Raw genomic sequence first — 24,562 nt, forward strand, 5'->3', positions numbered from 1 at the left:
ATCACTCTTCACCTCTCTTCTCATCTATTTCTTTCTACGTTCTCTCACTCTTCGACTTCCTCATCGCTTTCTTTTGCTCCTCATTTCTTTCTCATTCTCTCTTCCTCTTCTTCTTCTTCTTCTTCTTCTTCTTCTTCTTTTTTTTCTTTTTCTTCTTCTTCTTCTTCTTCTATCTCCTTCTCTGCTGCAGTGTCAGCCAGCGACTGTGACTCGGAGCAGAACGCTGACATCACTTACTACACACTGAGCTCTGATTTCATCATCTCCCCCCATGGCACCATCTTCCCGGCAGGCACTCTGGATTACGAGCGCCCCAATCATTTGTACGAGTTTGTGGTAATGGCCGTGGATAAGGGCGAGGTGCCGCGGACAGGCACGGCTACGGTACGCCTGCGTATGGCCAACGTCAACGATGAGACACCAGAATTCTCCCAGCCAGTGTGAGTTTCGGAAAAATTTACTTCCGCATGTTCATTTCGTTCTTTCGTTGGGGAAACATTTAATTTTAAAAAGCTTTTAAATTATTGGGACAATTTTTTATTTATTTATTTTTACAGAATTTAGATGATTCTGCATGCACTCATAACGTCAAGGTTGCCCACTGTATGTTACCCACAATGCACTTTGAACATTACATTCCTGACAATTCACTGATTTCCGTCCAGGTTTAGCTGCTCAGTTCTGTGTACGCATGGACTCCATAGCTAAGTCCATGTCCTCTCTTGTCCATTTGTGTCAGTCTGGGGCTGCAACATTGTGCCAGTGTTGATGGTTTTGTTGTGATGATTTTAACTTTTTTGCTATTTTCCCCATTTTACTTGGGGATCATGTGCTCTTAGCTTGGTTAATTGGCCGATTTTCTGGCAGCCTGCTCACTGAAGCAATGAGGCACTAAGGCAGGTTCAGTGAGCCATGCATTCATTTGAAGAGAGGGAAGGAATAGTGGATCTCTCCCTTTTTATGTCCATAATGCATATTTTTGCATAACCTCCACTTTGATTATTATTGCTTCTGTGCGCTGACTATAAAATCTTTCCAATTTTTGCCATACTGTGGGAAGAATATAGAAATATAAGACATAATGGACATTGTGCCTACCTCATTTATTTATTTTTTATAAGAATCTTTTTGAATAAATTCTAGCATGAGGTGATAGAAATATTTACTTATATTCGTGACTCAGCTTTACACCTGACCTTCTGTCCCTAAACACCCATCCTAGTGCATCCAATGCCCACTGATTATCCTCCATCTCGCCTATTAAATAGCAGAGCCTGCTTGTTGTCCAGACAGTAATTGAGTAGTTTGTAATGTCTGTCACTGTTGTTTGTTCCAATTCACTGGGCTAATTTGGCGTTACAAGACGCTGGGGCTCCTCCGCTAAGACCAAAAATGAGCCTTGTCACTCAAGCAGACACATCTCCACAGTACATCATTACTGGAGCTGCTCGTCTGAGCCGGATGGAGACGAGACAAAGAAAAAAAAAACGTGAAAGAAAGCGGCAGAGTGGTAATTTCTAAAAGAACAGGATGCGATTTTACTGTGTTTTGAGACATAACAGAGAGAGGGGATGTAATAAGGATCATAAAAATACATTCTTCCGCTTGAAAGAGAATTTGTTCAAATAAATATATAATAAGAAGTGGTTAATTTTGTGTGTTTGGGTGTTTGTGGGTCTAGTTTTATTTGGTGTGTTGGTGTGTAGAGAAATCGGTTCTTGTTTTACAAGTTTTACAATTGCATTACATTATTTTTCTGAAGGTTAAAAAGACCACCTATATGAACACCTACCACCTTTTCTGTCTTAGCCATTTTATTAGACCAAAGCTGCACTGAATTATACTTTCCTTGTCCTTGGTCTTAATCAAAATCTATAGCTGTGTTTCCATCATCTGATGGTTTTTATCATCTTGTTATATATTTGCCAGTTATCTCTCATATTGTTCCTCTTCACTGGCTGGTTATGTACAAAAGGATTGTGGGGCCTGACTATCACACTCATATGTTCTACCTGAACATCCTATTATCAAGATTGCTCTTATATACCTACACTTGTTTGAAGAGGCTTTCTACTATATTTTGTGGTATGACCGTAGGGATTTGTGTTTACTAATGAGGTCAGGCACTGACGTATGACGAGGAGGAGGCCTGGGGTGTAGTAAGTGTTCCCATTCATCCCAAAGGTGTTCAGTGTGGGTTTAGGTCAGGGTTCTGTGCAGATCACGCGAGTTTTTTCACTGTAACCTTGGCAAACCATAGACCTTGCTGTGTGCACAAGGGCATTGTAATGCTGTTTGGCCCTCTAAGTTTCAGTGAAAGGAATTGTATTGTTACAGCATACAAAGACATTGTAGACCAGGGGTCACCAAACTTTTTTTTGTGAGGGCCACGTAATTTTTCCTTCCTTTTATGAGGACTGCGTCTTTTATAGGTTTTCTTTTATTATAGATATTTTATTAGGATTAAAAATGTGATTATTTTGCCTCCTAACACTAGATTATTTTCTTATTTTACATAATACTGACAAATGGGAATTAATTTTCAAGAGATATACATCCTTTTAAAAGAGCATTATTACTATCATAATGACATTCTTTTTTTCATATTCATTGCTATTGAAATCAAAACATTTTCTTACTTATGCATAGGGTTGGTGGGTGAATATAACAAATAATTGATTACGTTAATAGCTAATGGAAATCTTTGTTTGAAAGCCAACCTTTATTACCAAATACAGATATGATCATGGACCATTAAGACATTATGATTAATCCATTGCTAGAACTATATTTAGATTTTGACAATGTCAGCAGTAATTCATTTTTTTCTAAATGGCTAAAAACAAGTACAGTATGGTTGTAGAAATAACATTTATATTTTTGGTATTTAAAGATCATCTTTTTTTTTCATCTACTTTTATAACACACAGATACAAGTACAGTTTATGCTGCTTATAAAAAAAGTATGATTCAGATAGGATTAAAATACTGCAAAGGTACGCCAGTAATAATTAAATTACCACATCTCTGTGTAAAAGGAGCTTAATCTGAAAAGGAATCAAGAAGTCCAGTATCAGCTATAAAGAAATGGTCAATGTGTAGCTGGGAAAAGGCCAGATCTAAATTATAGTGTGTGTGGTGGTTTTTTTTTTTCTGCAGAAACTTTCAAGTGCTGTGTCTTCAAGCATTTTAGTTTTGATTGTATGGGGATCTTCATGGCAAAAAAAAGCCAACTAGTTCATTCTACCATTGCAGGACCACATGTGTGCTACACAAGTGTAATTACAAATGTTCTTACTGCCAGCGTGATAGCGGTTATCAGGCACTTTGTACTTTTTTTGTAAAGACACTACTATCCACTTTCTGGTTGTGGATTCTGCAAAAAAAAAAAAAAGATCTGCACAAAATGTTACCAATAGTTTTTTTTTTACCAAAAATACCCATAGTCCAAATTGGTACAATCCTATAGTTGTATTTTTTGTATTCGTGACCTATCAAGTGCAGAACCCACTGACAGTCCATCAAAGCCCCATCTGCACTTGACCTTTATCAGCTATGATAGACTTTTACACCCCTCCTCAGATGATGCATTCGGATCGGTCGAACACAACATACTTCTGCTTTTCCGATATGCCAGTGGGAGAGAAATGCGATATTTGAGGCTGTATAAGTACAAATAGTGGGCAGGTAGGTGAGCGAGATCTTCATTGTCAAGTTGTCAACGTCTCTGCTTTCTTTTTCTACATTTTAAAACCTTTTGTTCAGAAATGTCTATGCACCTGGGGAAGTATTCCGAGGACCTTGTGGGTGGATTAAAGATGCCGCACTGTTCAGATGTGAAGTTTCGGTGTCACCTTCACCATTATGTAGTGATAGAGATTTTCTGTTGAACGGAAGCAAGGCAAGGGCCTAGTAGGCACATTTTGGTGGGAAATGTATTGTTGGGGAGTCTCTTATTGACGACATGATTTTACTCCTGTTGTTTAAGCCATATTTATTGAGAAACTTGTGCAGCACTGTGGGATATTTTACCTACTCTCAGTCGGCTAAACAACTTTAGAGGAGTTTATACGTTTTTCTAGTGAAAACATTGTTGGTGTAGGTATATTCTGAGGCGATATGAAATAAAGCGACATTTCGCACTATGCAATTTAGACAAGAAGTCAGAGAGTAGGAAATAAAAAATATATATTTCTTCCATTTCAGAAAACAACCATTATCTGGACAGTTAAATGTTCAATTGAAAAAAATTGCAATAGATTATTTTAGACTGGTTCTGGGTTAATAATCTGAAAACCAGGGATTCAACATCAGTATTACCAATCTTCTATTGCTGAGCCCTTAAACAAGGCCCTAAATTCTTCTCTGCTTTAGGGTTGATCTATCAAGGCTGATCTTGTGCTCAGACCTCAGCTTCCTGAACTTTCAAACAAGCTGGGTTATGTGAATAAATAAATAAATCATGTATATGTGCAGAAGTACTAAGATGCCATGCATTATAATATATTTTTCTTTCTTTTTTTTTTTTAACGAGTTTTTTTTTCATGATCACTAGAAAATTAAGTCCTGATCTGGTGAAAACAACTTTTTAAAAGAAACAGTTATTTATAGTTTTAAGTCATGATAACGAGAAAATAAGTTTTGCTTTGTCGAGATCATGAGAAAACAAGTAAGAAAAAAAACATTATAATGCATGACCTTAGGATGTCTGTATATACTGTATGTGACAGATAAAAGCTGTTTCTTTTTCTAGAGAGAGCACTGACTGAAGAGCACTCGGTGTCAATGAATTGATAAATCCTACAATGATCGAAACAATGAATTGAGTACTAGTACAGACGCTTCCCACTTTACGACCATTAAATTTTACGAACTTTTGCGGATACGAACACACCTGTCGTCAAAGTAAAATTTGTAAAAAAAAAAAATTCAAAACGGAGGAGAGCCACCGCGAACTATTCGTCGACCGTTACGAGTCTACATAATGTGCGTTCAAGTTAATTTTTTAAAATTAATTTTTATTTTTTTTACTTAATACAAAATATTGTATGCACTATTTTGATTATTTTGATTTGTTGTAGTATATTTTATTGTTTATTTAATAATATTTATACCTCTTACATCACTAGGAGATATGCGTAGTCAATAACGAACACAGTAACAACTTACAAACAAATTCATGCCACGAACGGTCGTTCGGAACGTATCTCGTTCAGAAGGTGAGGAGCGTCTGTATATACAGCACACACATGTCATCCATTTTGGAGTATAAATGAAGTGTAACATATGGGAAATGCATGCGTTAAGGCATAAGTTAGCTAATTATAAAACACCAGTATTTGTGGAGTGGACACAGTATACTGTCTGCATAAGAAGTGTTAATGTGTGTGTGTGTGTGTGTGTGTGTGTGTGTGTGTGTGTGTGTGTGTGTGTGTGTGTGTGTGTGTGTGTGTGTGTGTGTGTGTATGTACTTTTTTTTTTTCTTTCAGATATCGTACTTTTGTGTCTGAAGATGCTGGACCTAATACCTTGGTGGCAACAGTACTGGCTAAAGATCCAGATGGTGACGGGATCACATACAAAATCTCAGCAGGCAACGAAGAAGGCAACTTTGTCATTGACAGTCAAAAAGGTGATTTATTTTTTTTATTCCCCCACTTTAATTGTCCTTGCTTGACATATCAACAAAGATCTTAACTATTATCTTGTGTTAATAAAGAAGGCACATTAGCCTGATTTCAACTTTAGTTGCTGTGTTTGATTATAAGTGTTTTTAAAGGTGATTTTAATAGACAATTGTGCAGTCGATTGTCCTTGTTATCGAATGCCATGCGAAAGAAATATAGTGATGCAGAAATCTAATGTCATGTCAAGTCCTTCAATCTGTCTATGTGACTGGATTGGTATTTGTAAGGTTTATTCAAGACTAATTGGGTTACTGCTTCTGGGCACGATCTTTGGACGGTTTAAAAAGTTATTACATTGAAGCATTTGCCTGAGAAATTAAATTATTCAAATATCTGTAAAAAAAAATGCAAATTGAGTTAACTTTAAATGTTTAGCAGAGAGTACAGTTTAAGGTGGTATTGAGAACAGTTTTATTATGGAAGAGTTTGTTTCAATGGAACAAGAAATCAGGCCTGGATAATGAAATTGAAATCTGCTGGTTCTCCACACTTGCATTATGTATTTGTATTACTTTATAATGATATATAATGTTATAAATTTGATAAAAAAGATTTGTGGTTGAAATTCAGGAAATTGTGCTCAAACTGTTGATGGCCATCATAATGTAGCATAAACAAAGATGCTGACAGAGCGCAATAGCAATAACATTTCTGAAGTCCGTAATGAACGAAGGAGCTGGAGCAACAAAGCAGTACAGTGGGGCAAGAAATGTTGAAACCAGCAAAACCTGGGATATGGCGAATGATGAAAACACTGTGACTGGGTGTGAAAGATACTAAAGAAAGAAGAGGCTATGACCAGCACTGAAGGAGAAATAGAGGCTATGGAAGAAACAGATGTTGTGACCAATAATAAGGTTGTCATGAAGGCTGTGACTGACAATGGAGAAGCAAAAGAGGTGGGGATTTGACATTAGGAAAGGGTACAAAAGCCAGGCAGAGACTTACCAAAGCTGATGGCATCATAGGGGCAAGACCAGAAAGGACTGATGCAGGGGGAAGTTGACATAAGACAGAAAATAAAGCAGAAGAACAAGGGTCAGGAAATTGCACTGATATTATTGACACAGATTAGGGTTCTATGGTAGACTGAAGAAGGCTCAGTAATAGTAGCTGAGCCAGAATTCAAGGCAATGTTTCAGGCTAAACAAATGAGTCAATGGGGCTTGAGTCATGAGGGATGATGTCATGAGTCAGTGGAGTCCTGGGTTACTGAGCTAGTACCAGGACAGAATTAGGAATACAAAACGCAGCATACAATTGTGTGACAGTAATCCGGACAGAGGTGGCAATAATCGGATGACAAATCGCCTAAACCGTTTGCAGTGGTGTAAAGTAATAAAGTAAATGTACTTTGTTACTGAACTTAAGTCATTTTTTGGCTACTTTTTAGTTTTACTGAGTATCGGGGATATAAGCAACTTTTACTCTCTACTCATTTATAAGTCTATGTATTATGATATATACAGTATGTACTTTTTACTCCACTATATCTTAATTAAAAGTGACCGTTACCAATTACATTTCATTAAGATTTCATTAAAGCCCAACACTCCCCCCACTTACATCTGCTGCCTGTGAGTGACATTTTAGCACTGCTGGCTTCATTTTCAGTCCAAAAATAACCAGCTTTTGTTCAGATTTTATAATAAAACTATTGGCCCTATCTGAGACTGAGAGGTACATCAAAACACAGTCAGCACTGAATATTTTATTTTACTTGATCTAAAAAGATTTGCTTTTATTTTATTTGTCCATTGAATACTAATGGTAATTCTACTTTGTGACAATACTGTCATTTTATTTGTCAAGTAAATACACCTTTTTTGAAAGATTGCTTTACTTTGTTGTCTTTTTTTTAACCTACTTGCTTGATCTTTATTTCATTCTGGCATGTTGAAAAGGTCTTGGTTTATGAAGTTTTGAGCTGTAATAAGGAAATACAACCTTGAGCCTTTGTTCAATATGAGTCAAATACTCGAGTACTGTTGAAATCAGATACTTTGTGACGTTTAATGAAGTCATATTGCAATTGGTGGCAACTTGTAATGGAATTAGTTTCGCAATAAGGTATCTATACTTTTCCTCAAGTATGATTTTCAGGTATTTTTTTATACCTCTGATCATTTGCTGAAAGGGGACACCATTTCACTTTTTCTCAGCAGGTATAGGTTTGCTCACTTAAGCCAGGTCCGATGCACAGATTTTATTTTTAGGCAAGATAAAAAATCTCCAAGTTTCTTGGAGATTGGTGAGCAAGGAGTTTGAAGGTGGACATACTCTATCAGAGAGGTCTAGGAGGTTAGTTGTGGGTCTGGATGGCCACACTGAAAGGGACAGAATTATCAGGGCAAAGATCTCAGTGTTTGCCAGTAATACATAGGCCAAGGTCAGGTTTCTGATTTTAAGTCTCAATATTAGAGGCCAGGGATAAGCTAGTTGCATTAAGAACGTTAGGATCATGAAGAGATTACGAACAGGGCAAGTGTTCGGGAGACAGCAACAAAAAAAATGGCTCTTTGGTTGAAGACCAAATCAGGCTTTCAGAAATAGGGATCAGAGCAAGAGTTCCAAATATTGGCAGCAAAGCTAGCATTTTGAAATAATTTGCAGAACTGCAAGTGTCTTGGAGGTTGTCAGGGAGCAGTGGCTACATAGGCTAAGGTCTGGGTGGTTGCCAGCAGTGCAAGGGTCTTGGATGCCTAAAAGCAAAAAAACAAAAAAAACAACTCTATTCTGAGTTAACAACTTGATAGTCAGTAGTAAGAAATCTAATATATTTATTTAATTTAATTTAATTTACTCAGTTAATATAAAGATTACAGAGATGATATTTATTACCCAGCTGATATTAGACATGCTTGAACTTTTCATAAGTAAACTCACTTCATAAATTGAGAAGAATCTCTATTTCTTTTGGCACTTATTCCACCACCTTAATATCAAAGGCTCCTTTTTATTGCCCCCTTTTCGATGGTTTGTCAACTTTCAGCCTCTCCTGCGTTTCTCACAATCATACATTATACGCCATTCAAGGTTTTTCTGTAGCCTATGTCAAGCTGTGCACTTGATTCTTGTTGGTAATTTGCATGTAACTTACTGATGGATATCTCCTGTTTGAGTTATTGCTGCATTATGAATTCAAAGCTCAAAGTCAATACAATGTTGTATTAAAGGCATAAATACAAAGGACATCATACTGGGTGAAAGATGCATTTACCAATGTTTATGCCGATAATCAGCCAGATCATCTCCACCACACTGCACCTGTCAGTTTTTTTTTCTCTCTAATTTATTTATTTACCCCCCACTTATTTATGGTGTTTACTGTAGCTCTTGAACCGGCAGACAGAGCAGAGTTAAAAGAGGTTCCATCATCTTAATGTGTGCCCTTGTGTGAATACGATGAACAAATGAAAATGATTGGTTATGTGAAGCAGTAGACAGGCTGTTAACATTGTACGATCACTAATGAATTGCTTTCGAAATTGCAATTACTGAGGATACGCGCAACACATATAGCAAATCGAATAAGCCAGATTGTCTGAAGGCGCAATAGAAAATCTTTTATTTTGTATTTTGTTACTGATTAACTAAGAACATTCTTTACACTTGGTCTGTATTAAAGCAAAAATTACCTGAAAATAACATTTACAAATTGCCTTTTGTATTATTATTATTATTATTATAATTATAATTATAATTATAGTTATTATTATTATTATTATTATTATTATTATTATTATTATTATTATTATTATTATTATTAATAATAATAATAATAAAAATAATAAAAATAATAATACAAATAAATATCGATATTATTATTACTATAATAATAATAATAATAATAATAATAATAATAGTTATTATTATTATTATTATTATTATTATTATTATTATTATTATTATTATTATTATTATTATTGCTCCTTTGCTCTCTTTAATCATGCCCTAAGTATGTATCATGTTTGGGGTTGAGATGCTGATTAGAGCTGATGTGGGATGAGGGCCAGTGTTTGTATATCCTTTTCTCCTTTATATAAAGGGACTGGTCCATCCCCTTGACAAAGATCATCTTCATCTATGATGTGCGCAGATATATGCTGGCTGCCTCGTCATTTTGCTTCCTGCTTCATGCAGAGGTCATATATAGTACACATACACACACACTCATACACACATACACCCAAATGGATTACACTAGTGTTAGCCAAATTAGGCATTTTAATGAATGCACTTGACATTACATTAGTGATGTATCTTTAGAGCACATTACAAGTTGGCCAAAGGAAAAAAAAAATGGCACATGTCTATTCCTTGCATTGTAGGAACACTACATTGAGAGGAAATATTTATTCTGACAAATTGTATTGCTTATTATATTACTGATGCATACATCAGTTTAAATGTGTACAAAATATGTATTAAATTCATAAAAATAAATGTCAAAAGTCAAACCTGCCATGGAAACAGTACTCATGCACTATAAATTACTGGTATTGGAACTCTATTACAAAGCCGTTGTCACAATTCTAGTTTTGCAGAATTGTGATTTAGTTTGAGTTCATTGTTTTCCTAAAATATCGTCTCCACCTTGTTCCACCATTTTCTACCATACCAGACTCCATTCTTCTGGAAAGGGTTTCATTTAACAAGTTTATGGAACATTGCTAAGGGAATTTGTGCCTATTCAACCAGAAGTGGTGTTAGTGAGGTCAGGAACTGCTGGACATTAAGGCTTTGGTTTGGCAGTCAGCATCCCAGTTCATCCCAAAGGTATTTAATCGAGTTGAGCTCAGGCACTGTGCAGTTTACTTGGGTAATTTTCACAACAATGTTGACAAAACGTCTTTTTGGGCCTCATTTTGTGCACACAGGATTTGTTAAACAGGGTTGGATGAGACCTTTTGGAGAAGATCCACGTGTGTGTGTGTGTGTGATGGTCAGGTGGCCACATTTTCACATATTTTGACCTGTTGAACTTAGTATTCCAAAAACTTGGCCTTATTCTGGAGTTGTCTTCCCCTTGGGTTAACTTTCTGCGGTCGATTCCTCCCACATACCTGGCATCAACCAAAACCAGGTATTCAGCCATTAGATTGGCAGATAGTGAAGCTTGATTCATCTCTTCAGAGAGCATGTTTTTACTGCTCCAGAGTTGAATGGTGATGTGCTTTGCACCATGCCAGCTGATGCTTGGCATCACGAACAGTGATCTTTGCCCTGTTTGCAGATACTTGGCCATGGAAACCTATTTTATAAAGCTTTTGATACAGTTCTTGTGCAGATGTTGATGACAGGCAGTTTGGAACTCTATTATGAGTGATGCAATGGAGGACAGGTGATTTTTGTACGTGTTGAATACTTCAAAAGTGTGCCTGTGCAGTTGTTGGGCACGTCTATCAGCAAGAAAATATAGATTTTAAATGAAGATTTAGATTTAAAATAATTCAAAATAAAAAAGCGTGCTTATGAGTGTTTGAATCACAGGCCTGATCAGATCATTCGATCGTGCAAATATATTTATATTTATATTATATAAGTGTGACATGAACTGGCTTACAAAAAAAAAGTTGCCTTTCCTAATGTGATGGTCTTTAGAACGTGTCAAAAGAGGCAGCAATAAAAGGAAATATAGTGGATTTGGATTTCATCAAGTATATTTATAATAGAGACACTTTATTTGCTGTTATCTATTTCTTCAAATTCTTATCATTAGCCACTTTATTCCTTCGAATCACAGGCGTTTTGGTGGTCTTTGTTATGTCTACCGTAAATTTGTTTTCTCAACCACATATTAAACACCTTGAAGGGCATCTGTTGAACTGTATTTTCTAGTGGCGTAGCCCCAGCGGTGCCTATGGCATTTATAAGCTGAATACAGCTGTATGTCAACGGAGCAACACGTGCACACACACACACACACACACACACACACACACACACACACACACACACACACACACACACAGACGATTGCACAAAGTTTAGTTTTTCTGCCTCAGACCTCATTACACTTTGACACTGGTTTGAGGGGGAGAGTAATTCAGATTGAATTAGAATTGATTACAACACCCCCCCACCCCCCGAAACCTTGCCACAAAAGCACTAGCAGAACGCATTAGAATCAATTCACAGCCCGTAGGGTGAATGCGATTCCTCCAATGCCAGGTCTGCGTCAGTAGCTGTAAGGCTGTAGTGTGTAGTAGTGTGCTTCGGCTGTAAGTTGTAGACGGGAAGCATCCCGCTCGCCAGCCTAATACACACTGTCTGATGAGGCTGAGGGAGAGCAGTGGAAATATCTAGTGCTGTCTGATGAGTCACGTTTAAGATGAACCGTGATGTCACCACTTTAAAAGTATTTGGTGTGGCAGCAGCGTGCACAGTAAATAGACCGCTAAAAACAAAGCAGTGCAGATGTCAGGAATAGCACACGATGGGGTTTGCTCTGATGGGAAAATAATCCACAGTAGATTGGTGTCATATGGCCTAATAAATGTGGAGCATTATAACAGCATTAGAGCAGAGTAGATTAGATTAGATTAGATTCGATTCAAGTAGATTCAAGTTTATTGTCATTGTGCATCAAAGAGTTTCATACAAGTATACTGTATATGTATAATGTATGTATTATATATATATATATATATAGTGTGTGGGTGTGTATGGCATATGGTCTGAGCATTACCAAGCAGGACCTTCCACTTCTGCAACCTCTGAAGCAATGCTGCAGCACTCATGCGTCTTTTTTTGGAGCCAGATTCTGCACCTGACGCACAGCACAAGGACTAAACTTCTCTGATGGACCAGTGCAAGTCCTGTTTCAAGTGGAACTTATCTTGAAGACCCTCTGTATGACCCTGACCCCTGTACTGTAACTCATGGTGTTACTGATCTCCTTATAGCCTCCGCATCTTTGTGGAGAGCAACAATTCCAAATCTTAAATCCATTTCTCAAGTTCTGTTGAACATCCAGTGGTCAGTATGAGAAAACTGTACTCAAAGTACCAAATTTTAACTGCTCTAATACAAAATACACACATTTGTATGGTCCTGTCAAGCAGACAAAAACTTGAACATGACGAACAGGACGTGTGGATTTACACAACGTACAGCTGTTATCACTTAGGGTGTACTCACTTTTGTTGCCAGCTCTTTATACATTAATGACTGTATGTTGAGTTATTTTTTAGAGGACAGTAAATCTGTACTGCTACACAAGCTGCACATTGACTACTCTATAATATATTCAAGTTTAATATCTATAGTATTGTCCCTTGAGACAGCACTACAATAGTTCCTGAAACGTGATGAGGTGTACTCACGTTTGTGTCATTCCTCTTATTTCATAATGTTTTGCATTTACATTTGATTTATTTGACACTTTTGTCCAAAACAATTTACATTTGAAGCATACAACAAGCAATTTATCATAAGATGGCAATAAACACGAGAAGTGCTCATTATACAGTATAAGGTTTCAGTTTTCATTCAAAATAGTAAAAAGATAGGACCAGAAGGGATAAAGGATAATAATAGGCAGTTAAATGCTCACGGAAAAATTGTTATGATAATTATGATTTTTTTTTCTTTTTTTAAGCACATCATGTCAATCTTTAACTATTTAATATTATAAAAGCTATAAAAAAAAAAGTAGTTCCCTCTCCAGCTTGTACTTTATCTCCTCAGAAGAAAGAAAGAGAGAGAGAGAGAGAGAGAGAGAGAGAGAGAGAGAGAGAGAGAGAGAGAGAGAGAGAGAGAATAAGCTGTTACTCCAGGAGTAATAACGTGTCAAAAACAAGTGCAATAACAGGAACCTAACATTTATGGTACAGCAACTAAACATGTCAGAATGAGCCGCATGACTGGATAAACATGACAAATCATTAGTGTAAACTTACTCTATCATAGCACTGTTAAATTCTCAAATGAATAGGTGTCAACTAGACAAGGATGTGTTCCCTTTGGAATCTAGTTCCTCTTATGGATTCTTCCCGAACACATGCCAATATCATTTTATTTTCATTGTCATTAGGAATAAACTTGTAGGGACTGAAATGTATATGTGTAACTCAAGAACGTTGAGGATGGATTTTCATTGTTATTAATATTAACAGTCTACAACAATGTCTCAGAACCACAGGATGCATTTAATCGCCAATCCAATCACAACAGTGATGGAACTGTAATGAATGTATATTTAGTGTCAGCCAGATGAAGATGGGTTCCCTTCTGATTCTGCTCTCAAATCTCTGTTTCCACTCATGGGGACACTCATTGGGGACAAACAATTATAAGAAACAAACCTATAGGCAATAAATGTGCACATTTCTTCATATAATTTTTAAGAACTGCTTTATGTCTAAATAGCTGCTTTGAGACAATGTCCTTTATTAAAAGCGCTTTACAAATAAAAATGAATCAAATTGAATCTATTTATTTTATCGATGTATTTGTTTGTATTTGTTTGTCGAAGATTCCATCAATAATGGTTTTTAGTCACACAGGTCTATCGTTCAGTACTTGCTGAATCCAGTTCAATGGTGCATAAGATCAGGAGCATATCTTTGAGAACACCTGACACAAAATTGGAAAACATTCCGGATCAGATGCCGGTGCTTCAACGAACACATTGTAATTCATATTGTACTAGTTTGAAAATCCATATTTCTCCAAAGTTTTGCAAATCTTTTGCAAAAATAAGTTTTATCAAGGTCACAAGGTTTACACTGGCCTTACCGGCATTCGCATAAAGATCAAATCTCTGTGTATTGACTGTAAGCAAAACTCCAAGGATAGCGCAGAGGGTCAGATCTATAGACGTGTAGCACATGATCACTTCCCTCAGGCCATAAACAGAGAAAGATGCTATAAAGAGCAAGCGCGAGAGAGCAATTGGAAACTATGTTTAAGTAACAGGGATATTATAGATATCTGGTGATGGATGTTTGCGAAACGAACATGTGCGAGTCGATTTCGATGTTCAAAGAGAGACTGTTTAATGGATTCTGTTCACATCTTTTCTTTATTAGATGAAATTGAATTGAGTGCATATTGCATTACTGTGGAATCAACATGCTGTCTCTAATTTATTCTTGTCCCTCAGGTTGGATTTGATCTAAAAATGAATTACGGTATAATTACGGTATATAATATTTAAGATTCCTTATCTATAAAAGTTTTTGCTTTAAAAAAACAAAACATGATCTTTCTTAGGGCTGATCCGCCTTCGATCCAATCCTCCACCAAAACTGCAGGGGGTAGAGTACATCTTAAACATCACAGCTACAGATGACAATGCCTCTGGAGGACCACAGTCTCTGTCATCCACGGCTCAGGTCATTGTGGGAGTGGATGATGTCAACAACAACAAGCCTATGTTTGAGAAGGTACTGTGCTTTTAAATAGAAGTATGACTTTAGTAAGAAAAGTTTTTTTTTTTCTTATTTATAATATTTTTCTTATGATCAAGACTTAATTTTCTCGTGATCTCGACATAACAGTCATGTGTCCTCGTGGAGATCAGTATTCATGATTGGCCATGATGATTGGTACAGGGAGCATCATGGACAATAACCATAACCATTTATGGCAGCGGGCATGTGGACTAAAACTGCACCCATCAAGATCACAAGAAACTTTTGTTGTGGTAACGAGTAGATAATTTTTGGTTTGTTGAAATTCATGAGAAAACAGCTTTTGTTGTGTTAAGATCATGAGAAAAACAACTATTGTTGTGTTGAGATCATAAGAAAACAAAGTTTGTTGTGTTAAGATCATGAGAAAAACAACTTTTGTTATGGCGAGAAAATTGTCGAACACAAGAAAAAACTCATGTCGTGATCACATCAAATTAAGATCGAACTTTTTTTTTTCTTTTTTGTTTTAAACCACTACTTAAAGACATAAAAATCTCATATATTTACGTATCTGCTTACAGATGCTCAAATAGTAAAATAAAACATAGCCGGTTAACATTGGCGTTTTATTACATATATTATTTGTATCAATCATTCTTTCTATCAGATGGTGTTAATTACATATCCAGTCTCCTATTAACAAGGAATTCTTTGTCAAACTGTTACCACAAAGTTGGAAACACAATTATATTGGATTAAATTTTTTTCCTTTACTTGAACTAGGAGACCAACTATACTACTGTAGAATGAGAATACCCCTGTGCACAAAGCTAGCTCCACAAACATATGGTTTACATGAGTTGGAGTGGAAGATCTTGAATGGCCTGTTATAGAGCTCTGATTTCAACCCTATTGAAAATTTTTGAGATAAATTGGAACACTGAATGCCCTCGAGGCCTCTTCACCTCACCTACATCAGTACCTGACTTTACAAACACACATGTTTCTGAATGGGCACAAAATTCCACAACCTCTATCCAAAATCTACACATAAGATTGAAGGTTATTACAGCAAACTGGGATTAATGGTGTCCACAAAATTTAGTTTAGAGTATATACTGTACTAGTAAACAGTTGGTGCAGAAACCTTGGGAAACATACAGTAGTCTCTTGCCAATATTGTGACACGAATTTATAAATGGATACGTTTTTAGACAAACTTCATGCATTTTCAAAGCTGTGCACAGAAGAAAAAAAAAATATTGAATAAAAATATAGGATTCATTCTAAATGTACCCTCTGTCAAGCTATACATTCCCACATCATTTAATCTATTTCTCAGAGTTTTTTCTTTTTTTTTTTTCTATTCTTGTTCCATCCTTTTAAGCGCTTCTTTATCACAGCTTCTATATCCATCTATCCTCCAGAGAAGTGATTAGCCAGCTGATCTGCACTAGCCCCACATCATCTCAGGCCCTTTTTTAATTAATGTCTGAAATATCTGCCAAATTGTCTTGAGCTTACCTGCCTGAAAATGTCTCAATTGTACACGAGATGATTGGTTTCAGGAGGTCTTAAATGATGGTGCTGTGGTGAGTAGACGCTCTTTGGGGAGCAGCCGTGAAACGTTCTTCACGATTTCAGCTCAATGAGAAGCGAGGTAAATTAGTGCCAGCGCTAAAAAAGAGGTCAAACTGCTTTCTCGAGGAGGCGGGAGACGTGTCTCTACACTTCCTGAGCTGCAGCAAGAGACCTGAAGTGGCAGAGACACAGTACTCCATCCCAGACCAAAGCGAAAAATACCCGGAAGGAAGGAGAAATAAAGTCTTTTGCACCGCTACGCCGTCTCGACAGCGTTTCCCTCTTTATTTAGGACATCCCTTCCATCCTTTTTTCTTCTTCTGTTTCTCTCAGAGTTGCGTCAAGAATCAGTTTTCTCTTTCTTTTACCAACTCTTTTTATTTCCAACTTTCATGCAACATTTTTTTTTTTTTTACTTTGTTTGGGTTCTGACTTTTCTGCTCTCCACGGGGCATGCTGGAAAGCAGCGGGAGAGTGAGAAAAATGTCTTCATGTTGTGTTATTGCCCTTGTCTCCTCCCCTAATTCCATCCGCCAATGCATGCCCCCCTTTGGTGCGTTCTTGGACGAGAACCAGCTCTTTCCTGGGTGCAAGAACATCAGTAATAGTGGAAATCTTCAAAAATGGAGCCAACCTTGCACCGTGGGGTTCTATTTTTGTTGGCAGCGATCTCCTGGTGCTTCCTGAAAAGGATGACAGGAAGCGGAAAAAGTTGTTTTGAAAAATTGTTGAATTTACTTTCTAAAACAGTTTGACTTTTGAAATGTTCTATTTCAAAGCTGTTATGAGATTTTTGAAAAATTTGTTAACAATTTATTTTTTATATAAAAAAAAATTATCAAGGCTAAATAACGTGCAATAATTATACAACAAATAATTAAACGGTGCATAAAAAATACAAAAATACCACAAATAATGCTCGGTCTAAAATCTGAAGCCATGGTCATTTGTTAAAAGAAAAGGATTATAAAATATTTCCAAAACATTAAATGTACCAAAAAACAAAACCAAAATCATAGATTATTATGATTAATAAATAGAGTGGAGCACCAGAGTGAGATCAGTCAGAATATACAGCAAATCCCTTACATTTAAAAAAAAAGATTAAAATACACAAACTTACGATGGAGGCTGTCAGAAAACATACCACGAAATTAAAGGAATATCTGACGAGTCGTGATTCACTCTCTGCGATGTGACAGCAGTCTCTCAGAGTGTTCACAAAGGGACAAATAAATCAGGGTCAAAAATCAAAAAGATTTATTCAAAATATTCTTTAATTATTTCCATTAATTTATAATGCTCTGTGTTTCATTTGAATTGTAAATGATAAGAAGACTTGTTATTTTTCTTGCTCTCTCACTGAAAAAAAAAAGGGAAAGGTGTGTGTGCAGCCCAGCACGCCTAAATTATCAGGGCTCGTTCGAGCCGTATCAGAGGACTCAGCAAGATGCGCTTGATTCAAGGACGATTCAGTAATAAAACACTGATGAATCTCAATAGAACAGAACAGATTCATAAACCTTCCCCTTTTCTTCACCTCCCTCGCTTGCCTCCTTTTTTCTTTCTCAACTCCTGCCGCATTGCTCTCACTTTCTCTTTTATCTCCTCATGGTCAACTGTGATCATTTAAATAAAAATCTGTAGTTTACAGATCTTCAGAATATATGACTGGATTGTGATGTAGCTTCAAATTGCATTTTCTATGGCGTTCAGCTTGTTGTACTTCCTCTTTCTCCGTGTCTCAGTGCCAGCAGTATAAGGAGATGGCGTCTGTTCCGGAGAATAAGCCGGCAGGAACACTTGTGCTGCAGGTACACGCCGTAGACGCTGATGAGGGAGCCAATGGGAAAGTGACCTACGGCTTCATGCACAAAGACAGCATGGTTCCGGCCTTCAACATCGATCCTGATACAGGTGCTTTCAAAAATGAAACTACGTTTATGGCAATGATCTTATTTATACTAACAATTATAAGGAACAAACCTACATTCTTTAATTACCTTAGAGACAAAATCTAACTAAATTGAATTGAATTATTTATACAATTATGCATCAAGGGTCTTGATCAGAGGCCCAGCATTGGCAGCGTGGTGGTGCTGGGAAGCAGAAGCTGACGAACAGCTTAACATTTAAGCTGCCACTAGAACAACTGTATAATGAACATTTATGAACAATCTGTTTCGATAATACCATTGAATTTGTGTCAAACACACCACATACTGTTGATGGCGTTTGAATAGTTGACAGTGAAAAGACAAAAATATTTTAACACCCCTTCATCTGTCGTTGGAAAGTCACATGCGTTTCATGATTTCCAAAGCCCGCACCGATTCACTTTAATCACAGAATTTAAAATAAGTGTCGGCTTTTTACGGGACGAGAAAAGATGCCATTTAGCAACTCCTCTCCACATCTTTAATTAAATGAAATGCCTTATTAAATGTAACAGTTTATTTTAGAGAAAACCGAAATAAAGGAGATAAAAAAATTTTTTAAAAAAGGTGTGTGACAAAGTTTTTTTGTGCGACAATGCCAGGTTTTGAAAGGAATATATAATATATTAATATAAAACAATTCTTCCTGCTGCGTCTGGCTTTTATAAATATAATGTTACAAATCCTTGTCCCTGTAGGCTTCCTCTGGGTTCTGTGGTTTCCTCCAACCTCCCAAAAACATGCCAGGGAATGAATTGGCCCTCCTGAAATACCTCTAGTCCTCTAGTGTCTGTGTGTTTGTGTGTGTGTATATGCATGGTGTATTCAAAAGATTAATGGCTGCTTATAACCCTTTCCTGTGCTCTTTCCCAGTCCTCTGTTGCCAATTGTTCACCATTGTTACGTTTGTTTCGTCGTGGTCCTGTAGGTGCGATCACAACCGCAAAAAAGTTCGACAGGGAGCGACAGAGGGAGTATGCAGTGACAGTCACGGCTACGGATCAGGCAGCGGATCCTCTTATAGGCATCTGCCAACTCAACATCCTCATCCTGGATGAGAACGACAACAGCCCGAAGTTTGAGAACTTGCGCTACGAGTGTGAGCATCTTCATTCCATTCATCCTCTCCGCTTTTGCATTCAAAATAAACCGTTTCAATAGTTTTGAATTCCGCTAGAAGTGAACTTCATTTGACCTCATGGTTTAATAGAGTTTTGAATAGAACATACCCCATACAAACATAGCAATATTTTTTTTTTCCCCCGCTCTGTAACCACACAACTTTTCCCCACGGCTCTGATTAAAATAATTTGTATTCTGGCCTCTGTTCATACAGACTTCTTGAGGGAGGATACCATGATTGGCACCAGTTTCTTACGAGTCGCTGCACATGATGATGACTACAGCACCAACGCAGCTATCACGTATTCAATGTCTAAAGAGCAGCCAGAATACCTGCGAGTCAATCCTGTGACAGGCTGGGTTTACGTCAACCAGCCCATCTCTCAGGTTTATATCTAATATCCTATCCTCACACACACACACACGGTTTCTCTCTTTCTCTCTCTTACATAAATCTCTGGGGTAAGAGAGATATACATCTATAAGATTTAGAGAAAAGATGGATTGCTCTCTAACTAAAGTAGGTAAATTGAAATTGTGCCCTGCCTCAGCAAGATATAGTACATATGGGGCTTTATTTTCATGCAGATGTAATTTGTTGGTCTAATGCCAACGTATTGCTAATTTGGTTGCGTGTAAGCCAAGCCTTTTCCTGTTCTTGCCTAGTTACTTTTTTTTTTATGCGCAAAAATTAAGGCACTAATTTAAAATTATGCAACAAGGCTTTGATATTTTATAAGTTAAGAACAAATCTTGACTTTAAGTGCAATCAGAAAAGCCCCTATAGAAGTTTAATAGGAGTGTTTATATCACAGAAAAGAACAACAAACCGAATTACACTCATCAGGCATAACATTATGACATTATAACATTATGACCGGTGAAGTGAATTACACTGATTATCTCTTCATCATGGCACCTCTTAGTGGGTGAATATATTAGGCAGCAAATCTACATTTTGTCCTCGAATTTGATGTGTTAGAAGGAGGAAAAAGTGGGTTTGGCAAGGGCCAAATTGTGATGGCTAGATGACTGATTCAAAGCATCTACAAAACTGCAGCTCTGCAGTGGTCAGTATTTATCAAGAGTGGTCCAAGGAAGGAGCAGTGTTAAACCGGCGACAGGGTCACGGCCGGCTGAGGCTTGTTGATGTGTGGTCTGATCTAACAGACGAGCTCCTGTAGCTCGAATTGCTTAAGAGGTTAATGCTGTTAATGCTCGACGGGTCAGAACTGTTTTGGCAGCAAAAAGGGAAACAACACAATATTGTGCAGGTGGTCATAATGTTATGTCTGATCGGTGTATATTTGGTGGCCTGGACATCATTATATTTGTAACACTTTCCTCTGATTCATAGTGTCAGAATTCAAACTAAGTTTTGCAATTAAAAAATAATAAAAAAATATAATATAGGCAGAAATTTTGTTTTAGAATTCAACTACAGGGATATACAGCTGTTTTTTTACCCAGTTACACCAAACATTAAAAACTTGGTCATTATGCACCAAACATCAAAATTATTACAATCAATAAATTCTCGAACAAAGTTAACTAACAAAATATAGAAAAGAAAATGGCCAATGTATTTGATGGGCCAAACAACCACCTTATATTTGATGTTTAAATGCATAAAATAAGACAGAAAATAATTTTTTCGTTGTTAATGATATGAAAATGCTGCCATATTGCACAATTCATCCCATTAACCTTCTGTATCTCTGTAACGTTTTGCCTAATGCTATGAAATATATGGACAATGTAACACCTTGACTTCTTTGTACTTGCATCCTGAACACAAAAAAGACGACTACATATTTTGGCAATTGTTATTTGCTTGTTTTATGGAACATGTATAGTAGATTATATCACGTTGTTCATGAACATTTCCCTTCTGCAGAGTTCACATTTATCTCTAATCCGCCATACTGTCTACCGGTGTTGAGATTTATTAGCTCGAATGTGTGCTTGTGTGTGTATGTGTGTGTGTGTGTGTATATGAGTTCAGTAAACATGAGCCAGGTGGGTGAAATCCAATATAGAGGATTTAAATCTTACTCTGTCAGCACATAGTGATTTAAAGGGTGATTTAGTTTAATGTATAGATGAGGTTTGGATTGGTGTTGTAATAGCCAAATTACTTGTTTGCTATTGTGAAAGGCATGAGGTCAAGTAAAATGGCACTCTTCAAGAAACTGGGTCTCTTGGGGTAATAAAGAGGCTTAGCTTCCTGATGGACAGATTGAATCATTATGTTGTAGGGTTCTACCTAGGGCACTTAAGTAAAGAACATTTTGGGATGTTAGAAACCTGAATGTACTTAGAACAATTCCCTGGTTTTGACGCAAAATAATAGATACGGTGGTATCACACTCCTTGGATCCGTGCTGGAAGAAAGCGAGACAGGCAAAAGTTCACCAAGCAGAGCTTTCTTTTATTTTCTTCCGTTTTCACCCCGGAGCTTTCCTATTCAGTACACACACCGGGGATCACCCACACACTCGCGGTCTGGGACGCCTTTCCATGTTGACGCCCTCCGGCGTACGCCCATTTCACTCGCGGACCGGCACGCTTTCGCTTTCTAGCGCCCACCCGAGTTTCCTCGCGGACCGGCACGCCTTTTCCTGGCGTCCGTCCGAGTGCACTTGACGGCACGTCTTTCTCTGGCATTCGCCTGCGCTCAGTCTCTGAGGCCGGTGTCTCTCTTCACGAGGCCGGTGTCTCGCTCCTGTTTATTGGCGTCGCCGGACTGAAACAGAGCTGCAGGTGTTTCTTACCTCTTGTTTTGTTTGGCTCTGCCCTCCACTCGCTCACCGCTGGCACAATTGTCACAGAATGATTAGTGCTTTATGCTTGTCACATGTAGCTTACAGCACATGGAAATTCCTTCTTCGCATCTCCAGGCGATGATAGGAAACAAAGTCAGAGCACAGGGTCAGCAAGGTTTCAGCACCCCTGGAGAACAGAGGATCAAGGGCCTTGCTCAAGAGCCCCAAGAGTGGCAGTCATAATGACATATGTCCAGGAGAAATCTGCCCTGAACATTAACTAGTGGATTTGACAATGGGCAAAAGTGTAAAGGAAACATCAATCGTATATAAGCAAAACAAATGTGCCAGCAAAAACACTCACAATGCACTCTCAGCATAATAGTTGTGGAGCGGATTTGTTCAAACACTGATGTTTGCCTACAAAGCCATAAATGGACTAGCAGCCCTCAACCTTACAGCAGTCATCTCACCATGGACTGCACCATGGTCTCTCAGATCCTCTACTACTGCTCGCCTGGTCCCACCATCTATCAGGGTACAAGGAAGACATGCTTCTGGACTTGTCTCTGTTCTGGCACTAGGTGGAGAAAAAAACTTCCACTTGATGTCAGAACAGCTGAGTCACTAGCAGTGTTCAAACAATGTCTAAAGACTAAATTCTTTCCCAATAGAGTTTTTAGACAGATGTATTCTTTATCCGTGTCCTAATGAACCATTATCAGAATGTGTTTATATAGAGATAAAGACTTCAAAGCTCTTTTTAGGTCTTTCTAGATAAGGGCATTTGCAATTTTAAATATCCAGCCCCCATTCTTTAATCTAGAGCTATAGAAGTTCTCTGGGAGTATTTATCTCACTTCAGCACACTAAACTGTATTATGTTTGGGGTCCTAGACATTTCCTATGCCATGTAAAATCGCAGATACTTTCCTGCACTGAAGAACATTTCATGGAAGTTAAGCTTTTAAAACATCATGTGCCCCAAACTGTTGAGGGCACACATTTGTATAGGATGTCTTTGGGAAAACTAGCATTCAATTTTCCATTCACTTGAGCTACGAGACCCAAAATCTGTTCCAGCATGACATTGCCCCTGTGCACAAAGCCAGTTCCATGAAGACATGGTTTTAAGTGGATCTTGAATAGTCCGCTAAAGAGCTCAACCTTACTAAACTCCTTTGGGATGAACGCTGACTGCACTCTAGGCCTCCTCATTCTGCATCAGTACTTGACTTTAGTGCCCTTATGGTTAAATGAAATATTCACACTTCAAAATCTAGTGGAACAGAAGAGTTGAGGTTATTTAAATAGCAAATAGGGACTAAGTGTGAAATAGGATGTTCAAAAAGCACATGGAATCCTATGGTCAAGTGTCCACAAACTTTTATCTATATTGGGCATGTTTCTGTTTTGCATAAATCAAGTTGAAGTCTGGAAATGGATAAAACTTTTTAACATTTTAACTATGTTTTGATTCAACAACTTGGTCAACGTTTGTCATTCATTTTGCTTGTATATTAGACTTTATAAACAGGTGGTCCCTGAGTTACGATGTGTCCACTTAGGATTTTGTTTTACATTTTATGATGATGATAGCTTGAAGTTTCAGGCGGCAGGCAAACATAGCAGCGTATATGCGGTGCGATACATTGGGACGCTGCCAGGATGTACGCATCTCCCACCTTGTAAGATGCCTTACTCTCGCCAGCCATTTTAGAGTGTTAGAGCACTTTTTTTTCTGTGTTTTTGGTTTTTCCAAGCCCACTTTTAGCTTTTGTCTCTCTCCTTTTTATTTCCGTTAGACACTGAAACTGCTCCGACTTCGCCCTCCACTCACAAATCGGCGCTCAAACACCCACCCGCCCACTACTACATACATATATACATGTAACGTTTATACAGTATGGTTCTGTAAATTGTTCTGTTTGGCTAAATAATGTACTGTTATTTGTTAAATTATAACAAAAAAACTACAGTATACTTCAGCATTCTTTTGGGTAGAATTGTCCCCTGTTTTACCACGGTTCGCATCTCGCGCCCCCCGTTTGTCATGGAATTGCGTTTGCCACATAACTAATTTGTTTGGCTGATTTTCCCAGTCTCTC

The 24,562-nt window shown here is 37.6% G+C and overlaps 1 protein-coding gene across 1 annotated transcript in view; it reads left to right on the plus strand.

Annotated features, from left to right (window-relative positions):
* LOC310730735 (neural-cadherin) overlaps positions 1-24,562 on the plus strand; it is a 314,803-nt gene that overhangs the window by 119,960 nt on the left and 170,281 nt on the right. Inside the window, exons 6-11 of the mRNA XM_083549799.1 lie at positions 191-440; positions 5,490-5,632; positions 14,907-15,079; positions 18,379-18,547; positions 19,496-19,666; positions 19,904-20,076. Of these exons, the coding sequence (XP_083405925.1) occupies positions 191-440; positions 5,490-5,632; positions 14,907-15,079; positions 18,379-18,547; positions 19,496-19,666; positions 19,904-20,076 (1,079 nt within the window). The remainder of the gene's footprint in view (positions 1-190; positions 441-5,489; positions 5,633-14,906; positions 15,080-18,378; positions 18,548-19,495; positions 19,667-19,903; positions 20,077-24,562) is intronic.

Source organism: Silurus aristotelis, assembly GCF_946808225.1.
Source record: "Silurus aristotelis genome assembly, chromosome: 9".
Lineage (NCBI taxonomy): Eukaryota > Metazoa > Chordata > Actinopteri > Siluriformes > Siluridae > Silurus > Silurus aristotelis.